Source organism: Triticum aestivum, chromosome 1A (genome assembly GCF_018294505.1).
Source record: "Triticum aestivum cultivar Chinese Spring chromosome 1A, IWGSC CS RefSeq v2.1, whole genome shotgun sequence".
Lineage (NCBI taxonomy): Eukaryota > Viridiplantae > Streptophyta > Magnoliopsida > Poales > Poaceae > Triticum > Triticum aestivum.
The window spans coordinates 125,688,794-125,697,085 of record NC_057794.1 but is presented as its reverse complement, the minus strand read 5'-3'; the positions used below and the strand labels follow the sequence as shown (position 1 = coordinate 125,697,085).

The following is an 8,292-nucleotide window of genomic DNA, read 5'->3' as shown; positions in this document are numbered from 1 at the left end:
GTCTGTACTCAGATATTGTTGCTTCCGCTGACTCGTCTATGATCGAGCACTTGTATTCGAGCCCTCGAGGCCCCTGGCTTGTATTATGATGCTTGTATGACTTATTTATGTTTTAGAGTTGTGTTGTGATATCTTCCCGTGAGTCCCTGATCTTGATCGTACACATTTGCGTGCATGATTAGTGTACGATTAAATCGGGGGCGTCACATGGCATCTATCCGAGATGGTCTATATTTGTGAAGACTATCTCGAACGCTGTGCCAGGAGGCAAGAAGCCCCACTTTGTCAAGGTGCAGGAGGCTTGTAGGAAGGATGTCGAGCGAGCATTTGACGTGCTCCAATCTTGATTTGATGTTGTCCGGTACCCTGCTAAGACCTGGTCGAAAGATCAAATATGGGATATCATGACTTGCTATGTCATCTTACACAACATGATCATCAAGAGCGAGCAGGAGATCCTCTAGCCGAAGTTGATCACCAGCTACCGGCAACCTGGACTGCCTACCTCAGTATGCGTCAAGAGATCCGAGACCCACATGTGCATCACCAACTGCAGCAAGATCTGACGGAGCACCTATGGAGGATCAAGGACGACGCCTAGCTCGACGTGCGATGATTTTTTATTTGTTGAACTATATAATTTGTATTGAACTATTTGATTTTCTGTGATGAAAAAAAATATTTATATTGAGAATTCAACGTCGAGCCACGACGAACCATGCCGAATATGGGCCAATTCTCGCCCATATGGGGCCTTTATTCGTCGAAAATGGGCCGAAAACCGAGCCAATATCAGCGCATGGGGGCGACGGCTGGATGCCCAACCGCCCCAGCACCGATTGTACCGCTGGCTCGCCCTCAGGCGGCGATTTTTATGCCTCCTGAGGGGTCTAACGGCTAGAGATGCTCTAATTAAAGAACGGCTAGAAGTTTTGCCTTCGTCAGCATAATAAAATACACGAGCTAGAGAGTCAAAAAGATCCAACAACCAGCTAGAACGGTTGAACTAGATAGTCAGATAACAATATCGTTCATACAACATAGATTTCATCAAAAGGATAATGCACCCTGACGGAAGGATCAGACACGACTGGTAACTAAGACAATAAGACTGTTCCTGCAAAAAAATAAATTAAACTGTTTGTTTTAGCTCAAAGTTACGCATGTGTGATGGTAATTCTTTGGCCTTCAATGCAAATCCTTTCAAACCGTTGCAGGCGTGTTACATTTCTTCGCTAATTTTGATCCGGAAAAAAACAAATGCCAACACATGATAACAAACAGACCAACAGCTTAAGGAGGAACAATAACTGCGATGAATAGAGAATTTGCAAGTGTTGCCAGGTGCATTGCTCTGGCAGTCAAGATTATTCTGGGTGCTCAAGCATTCTATCAGTATAGCAAACACAAACCTTGAATCGAATTAAGAGAAACAGGTAGAGGGCAAACATGCTAATATGAAAAATCAGTCACTCATCATCAATTTTAGACTTGCAATCGTCAAAAATTGCTGTCGCAAACTCATAGCTGGAGCTTTGGAAGGTATGATTCACTTGCTCTCCACGTCGTACAGTTCCGATCTGAAAAACATCAATGAGAACCACATAAGCTTATGTTCGTGAAGAAACTATATCTCCGAACTTGCGGACATGAACAAACCCATTTCATAAAACGTGGCAAAGGCTCTGACAAATTTGAGAAAAAAAGCACTGCATTTCCATATAAGGAATAAGAGATTAACATGTCCGTTAAAGTGGCCAACTATTTTTTTCCAATGCTATGTTTGGAAGTGGTTCAAAAAAATCAAAGCATCAGCAAACATCAGGGATTGGATTTGTGCATGATCAAATAACCCAATGCAGTCGAGGTAACTACCAGCAACACCATGGCAGACAAGTTTGCACAAGCAATAACCACAAGAAGGCTGAAGGCGCCTTTTCCAGACACAAACAAATTCAATAAACATTATATGCTAATAACCATGGCCACCACTATAGCTTAACAGCAAAATTCTTCTTTCAGATGCATGGTATATTGGAGACTCTGAGACCAAAATTAGCACGTAGAACTACATATGGAGCATTTCATAACAAGAGCATGGATTAGGAAAGTGCACACAGTCCATCAGTAACATCACTCGTACTACAATATATATCCATTTGCATCAAATCAAAAGTAACAAAAATGACAGGTAAGTCATGGACTCATCCACCCATGTCTTAACATGGATCATGTGAACATAGCTCTTCGCCAAATACATTACACGGCTAACCTATAATACCACATCAAACAATGTTAAGCTTTCATGCAATCAAGGATAACGGTTTATTTCACTTGACGTGCCATGAGAGTTCCGATGTGTACCACTGTTAACTTTTGAACAGCAGCCATGAAACTACACATAACATCATACACTAACATAACTTGGAAGAAGGCATAACAAAAGCCAACCATGATCCTATCAAGCAAACTATAACAGAAGATTATCGAGCTCATGTTCCATTAGAGAAATCATGCTTCATGTGCTCAGTCGGTCATGGTTGGTTCATCGAATCACATCCCTTTCAGTTAAGATGAAGGCAACCTAAAAATTTGCACTGTGCACCATGTATCTTCTAAGTTTTTTTTTCTCTTATAATCATGGTCAAGGAACTATAAATATCTTCTCTGTTTTTTCTCTTCTTCAATAATCGCGGTCAAAGTAATACAAATATTATGTATATGGTGCCCACAATGTGGTTTCTCACAAGCACCAGACAGGCTGAAAATCAAAAGATGATACTACAACCGACAGATGCAGATACGTGCAGCATTTTTATTTTTATTTTGAATTTGCCGGCAGCATTTTATATTGAAGGAAGCAGAGAATAACACATTACATAGCTATCCTAGGCTTATGTACTACACTACATGTGGTTGAACACTATAACAGCTTCCATGTCATATCCTCGCAACATTACAGCCTCTCCTAGTGGTCTCACCGATACAATTATGCATTGACATACATACATCATGTAGTCGAAGTGACAGCCTCCTAATAGTACATATCGAGTAGCTAACAAAACCAGCAAGAGATCCTCACTGCAGCTGGCAGTGCTCACCTATCATAGATAAATAATAATCACAGCTAGGACAAGTGAATAATATACGGACAGAGGACGTACATGAGGTAGGTGCCATGCACGAATGCGCCGGCGAGGACGCCGTAGAAGACGCGGTCCCTCCACACCGGGTTATGCCGCAGCCCGATCCTGACTGTTTCTCACGCACGGGCAGACAACCCTAGTTAGCAAAAAATACGACCCGAACGAGGAATTACGGCACGGGAATGCAGGGACGGGGACGAGGGATGCGTACTGAGGGGCAAAACGGGGGCGTAGATGAGCGGGAGCAGCATCAGCACCGGCGGCTTCCTCTGCGGCGGCGGCGGGCGCCTCGCCGACGGATCGCTGCTCCGAGACGACACGGGTACATGAGATCGACCGGTGAGCGGCGCTGGACTGGCGATCAAGAGACATAGACTGGGAATGCGGGTACTTACTCGAATTCCGAGGAGGAGGAGGACGCCATGATCGGGGGGCGGAGAAGGATCGAATCGAGCCGGAGGGGAAGCGGGTTTTGCTTCCTGTGTTCAGCGCTGCTGGTTTTGGGAGTCCGCGGTTTCTAATGGCGCCGGCCGTGGCATAGAGTTATTTCGTTACCGCAGCATCGGTCACGTAAACGAAGTGTACGTTTTCCAGCTGCGTTTACATTTCAAGAGGTCGTGCACAGGCGGGCTCGGCGCTTCGGTTTTGCAGCTAGACCTCCTCACCAGCTTAGATCGGGAGCGGCGGCGATGATGCTGAGGGCGCGGCGAGCGGCGGGGCCGCTTCTCCGCCTCGCCGACGCAGGCGCCGCTGGCGAGAGGATTTGCGGCGGCGCGCAGCCCTCTCGCGCGGTGTTCACCCGTGGATTCCTGGATTTCTTCAAGGTAGGCGCTCCGGTTTGCTCTCTACGCCCCCCTGCTACTCCCTGCGACTGCAATCCATTAGAGGCTTTATTTAGTCATTCGGTTTTCTCGTGATGTTGGGATGAACGGATGATCAGACGTGGAGCAAGGAGACCGCCGAGGATGCGGAGAAGAAGGCAAAGGCAAAGGCCAGGCTGTAAGGCTCTTCTCCTCACATCATTCCTACTGGTTATATTGCTCTGCTGTATGAGTGCATTGTGTGGTTGTTTAGTTCTGAGCCTCTGATTGATTGGTCTAGTGCAGTACTGATGAGATGAGCAGGGGGTACTTCCAGGACATCTCCGAGATCCGTAAGAACGCCGGCAAGGTATAAATGGCATCTATAATTTGGTACTCCGTTATGTTAATTGAATAGTAAGCAGTAACTGTTGGTGACGTTGGATGATGGGAGATTTGGATCCTCACATTGTGACTGAAATGGTGTAGATTGCGGTGGCGAGTAAGACCATTATCCCAGAGGTCGCTGCTGTGAAGTTCCCTAATCTTGCTTTGGAGTCCCCTGCTGGCAGAGCATTGCAACTGCCGCTTGTTGCGTCTCCTATGCTAGACGGTAGTCATGGGGCTGGTGGTACAGTGCCGGTGGTTCCTGATGCGGCACTGGTGTGCCTTTCGTTTCGTGCAAGCTCGCAGGTATGAGTGGCTGCAGCACATTCGGTGCTGTACTGCTACATATTCCATACTTACATATGTAAATATTTAATTAAAAGTTTCTTTGGAAGTTAGAACACTGTCGGAAATAACTGTATTAACTGCTTCAACTATTTCCCAAGATTTATTAGAAGTTTACGGTGACTTTAAAGTTAGCACATGTCTTTTAGTTGCAGTCAAGCATCTCCAAAGAAAATACAAAAAAAAAAAAGCAAATGATGCCAGACAGGGGTGCGTGGAAGCTTGCTATCGATGTGCCAGAACCATGAGTTGGTTGCGAGATCTTATGGGTTTCACCTCTAGCCTACCCCAACTTGTTTGGGGCTAAAAGCTTTGTTGTTGTTGTTGTTGTTGTTGTTGTTGTTGATGATGATGCCAGGTGCATAGCATTCATGTTTTCGCTTTTCACTTGTCAGATGCAAATTAGAAGGATAAATACTGTCAGATGTTATACATTCAACGTGGTATTTAGAAAATAACCAATTAAGCGATTTTGTCTGTCTCTGCTTATGATTTAACGAGTTTAGTGGTAGATGAGCTCATATATCCTGAGAACATTTTAGCTCAACTATAATTCACTAGAGCCTCTAGCATTTCCTGAGCCAAGCCAGGTTTAAGCTTATCCAGAAAGGGTGTAGCTCCAGCCCACCTGGGACTGCCAAACTAAAACAAGTTGAAATGATGAGTGACGCGTTTCCCTTTTCTACGGCTATGGTCATGTTTCCTGGGCTCTGTTTGTGTATACTAATCCACCATTGATCCAAAATCCAAAATATGTTTCTTTTGAATACCTTTGTTTCGAGTAGTATTGATAATTACTGGTTAGTAGATATAGTTCATTTTGTTGTCAGGAACTATAGTTTGTAGGTAATAAGATAACTATGACTGAGCTTAATGCAGTATGGAGATCACACCATTCAGCTCCTTTGTGGAATATTTCCAAAAGTTGCATCCATTTGTCTTGCATATATTCATTACATACACCACCAAACGGATGTAGAAATAAGAGGATGTGCCAACAAAAATCCACTGTTATGTGCAAGGTCACCACTCACCAAGCTGCAAAAATGTGTAGCCTCACATTTCTCTCTGTTACATGTATTCATTGTTAGAAATTACCATGTGAAGTTCACAAAATACAGATGGCAACATTAAGTTACTCGTAGTTGAATCATGGGCAGGTGCACAAAAACAAGTAACATATGCATTAACGCAAATTCATCGATGGTTAAGTCATTACCCACAAGTATAGAATTCTTACTTGCCATACTGAGCTCTGGTTTCATTTTTTACATTGCCAACTTCGATATATGCTCTTCAAGGAGGGATGTCCAATGGAGTGGCTCAGTAGCTGATTAGAGTTTTTTTGTCAACAGAAAATGGCAGAGTCGTGGAGCTTACCCTTTCTTGATGCATTTGGTGCTAATGGAAAAGTTGAAGCGTACGAGGTATTCTTACGTAATTATTCTCAGTTTGTTACACAGTGTGAAGTATGTTTGTGATGTAAAGCCATGCAAATTACCATTTACCCTTTTTTTTCAATCTACATGAGATGGTGCTTTATTTGTTTTTCTAGAACTTCCATCAAATGTGTATGTAACACCTTGTGAATTGAGCGAAATTATTCATCCTTTCCTTTGGAATGGTCTTGAACAGCAAGTATGTCATTTCTCTTTTTGTCTGTCTAAGTGTGTGGACATATGTTATATCATTTGTAATGTTCATTACTTTACTTCCTTTATTGTGATTTGGTCTCTATTTTCTGGAGTTAGATGCGCTCATGTAGTCATTTTACATTCTTGCATCATGGTGTCTGTTAGAAGACTTGTCTTGACTCGTCATTTGAAAATAAGTATTGATGGTATATAATTCTTTGGCGATAATTAAGTTAAGAGCTTCTGATGGGCTGAGGAAAAATGCCTTACATCATGCCAGGCTGCTAGCTGAAGGGAAAACACTATGTTCCAGGTCTCATTTATAGATTCATGGCTGTTATCATCAAGTCCTGTGAGGCGTGCATTCCTGAAGACAATGAGGAAATCGGACAATCCACAAAGGCATGCCGTCTATGCCTTTGGAGACCACTATGACTTTAGGAAGGAGCTTCAAATTGTAAACCTTCTTACCGGGTAATGTTTCCCTCCCCTTTAGGCTTTCAGTAAACTAGAAGCAGAGGTTCTGGTTATGACAAGGTTGTTCAATTCTGCTACTGCAGGTACATATACCTGGTTGATCGCCTGGGTAGGATAAGATGGCAGGGCTTTGGAGCTGCGACGCATGAAGAGTTGTCATCGCTAACAGCATGTGCCTCCATCTTGTTAGATGAGAAATGAAATTAAAAGGCTTCTTAAACATTGGCCATTTTAGGGTGGAGAAATTTTGTTTGGTCGTGGTTTCTAGGCTGTTTCGCCCCTTTTTCCCCCTTTTTTCCTGCACGAGGGACAGTTTTTTCTCTGACAGATAACACATACTATATGGATTGGCTTGTTTTCTGCAATCCAAGTCGCATAATAATGTATTAATGTAACAGAATGAATTCTCAGCATGGATTGGATGCACCAGAAATAATTGAACTGAAATACTAGCCTTCTTAGATCAAATAGTGAAGTTGCTTGGATATAGCATGTCCTGCATTGAGGGCGATATCAAACTTGTATAACTTTTGACTATTAAAATATTTAAAATTATTCAGATCTGTAATGTGACTATTATTTTCGGATTTGTTATGAAAAGAACTTGCATACTATTTTTTTGTGACGTATACATATTGAAAGTTTTGATCAAATGTCTATGTTGGAGATCGTGTCAATTAAAGCCTATCGTCAAACTTGGTTCTTATTTATTTATGGGAAAAAAACATCTGCGGCAGGATAGTTTTCTACTCGTTGGCTCGTCAGCACACTAGCTACTCGCACGAGCCTGGCAACCTGGTGCCGGCGCCGATGTCCCCTCCCGACGTCGATCGCACCACGCCATACCCCATGGCGACGAGGACCAGCACATGTAACATCTCCTCTTCTCCACCGAGCTCCCATGCTCAACCACCTCCACGGCCCACCTCTCTCTCCCAGGGCCAAGCTCATCACAGCCCCTACCACCATTTGGAAGATGTCAATTATTTGGCTGAAGATGGTGGCAAAAACATCTCCGGCGAGGTTGCCAGGAGCATCAGGACTCAGTTACGCTTTTGTTGTATCATTTTGGTCCTGGTTGCATAAAGGGAGGACCATGTTAATTTTTTTATTTTCTTTGGGGTCCGTTGTGCAGTATTGTAACTCTTGATATTTTTGCCCGCTTCGAGGATCTTCCAGTCCCTCCCCCTGTTAAAAAAAGGCTGGAGACCCAAGGGGGGACGAGGGGGGGCGAGACCCCCCCCCCCCCCCCCCCCTAACGATCACGTTGCCCCTTAATAGCGATGAGATATTAGTACATTTTTCTGTGTACGCACACGATTTGTGGGTGTCTCGCCCCCCCTGACCCCTGTGCCTTTCGTAGCCCATGTACATACTTGCAGGCAGCAGGTCAAAGCCCATGTTTTATTCATTGCAACAGGTAGCAGGTTAAAGGCCCAACTATTAGAAGATGAAAAAGAAAAGAATAACAGCCCAGCGTGAAACATAAGGACCCAGGCTCAC

General features: G+C 43.8%; 2 protein-coding genes across 2 annotated transcripts; one reads left to right on the top strand and one right to left on the bottom strand.

Annotated features, from left to right (window-relative positions):
• Positions 1-1,293: 1,293 nt before the first annotated feature.
• LOC123040369 (uncharacterized) lies at positions 1,294-3,774 on the bottom strand. The gene is made up of 4 exons (XM_044463236.1): positions 3,542-3,774; positions 3,358-3,449; positions 3,165-3,255; positions 1,294-1,580 (listed from the first exon to the last, which is right to left on the bottom strand). The coding sequence occupies exons 1-4, from the start codon at positions 3,568-3,570 to the stop codon at positions 1,550-1,552; spliced, it is 243 nt and encodes an 80-aa protein (XP_044319171.1). The 5' UTR covers positions 3,571-3,774; the 3' UTR covers positions 1,294-1,549.
• Positions 3,738-7,236, top strand: LOC123040358 (mitochondrial ATPase complex subunit ATP10). The gene is made up of 7 exons (XM_044463230.1): positions 3,738-3,970; positions 4,087-4,145; positions 4,253-4,316; positions 4,436-4,639; positions 6,034-6,105; positions 6,626-6,786; positions 6,873-7,236. The coding sequence occupies exons 1-7, from the start codon at positions 3,836-3,838 to the stop codon at positions 6,988-6,990; spliced, it is 813 nt and encodes a 270-aa protein (XP_044319165.1). The 5' UTR covers positions 3,738-3,835; the 3' UTR covers positions 6,991-7,236.
• Positions 7,237-8,292: the final 1,056 nt, after the last annotated feature.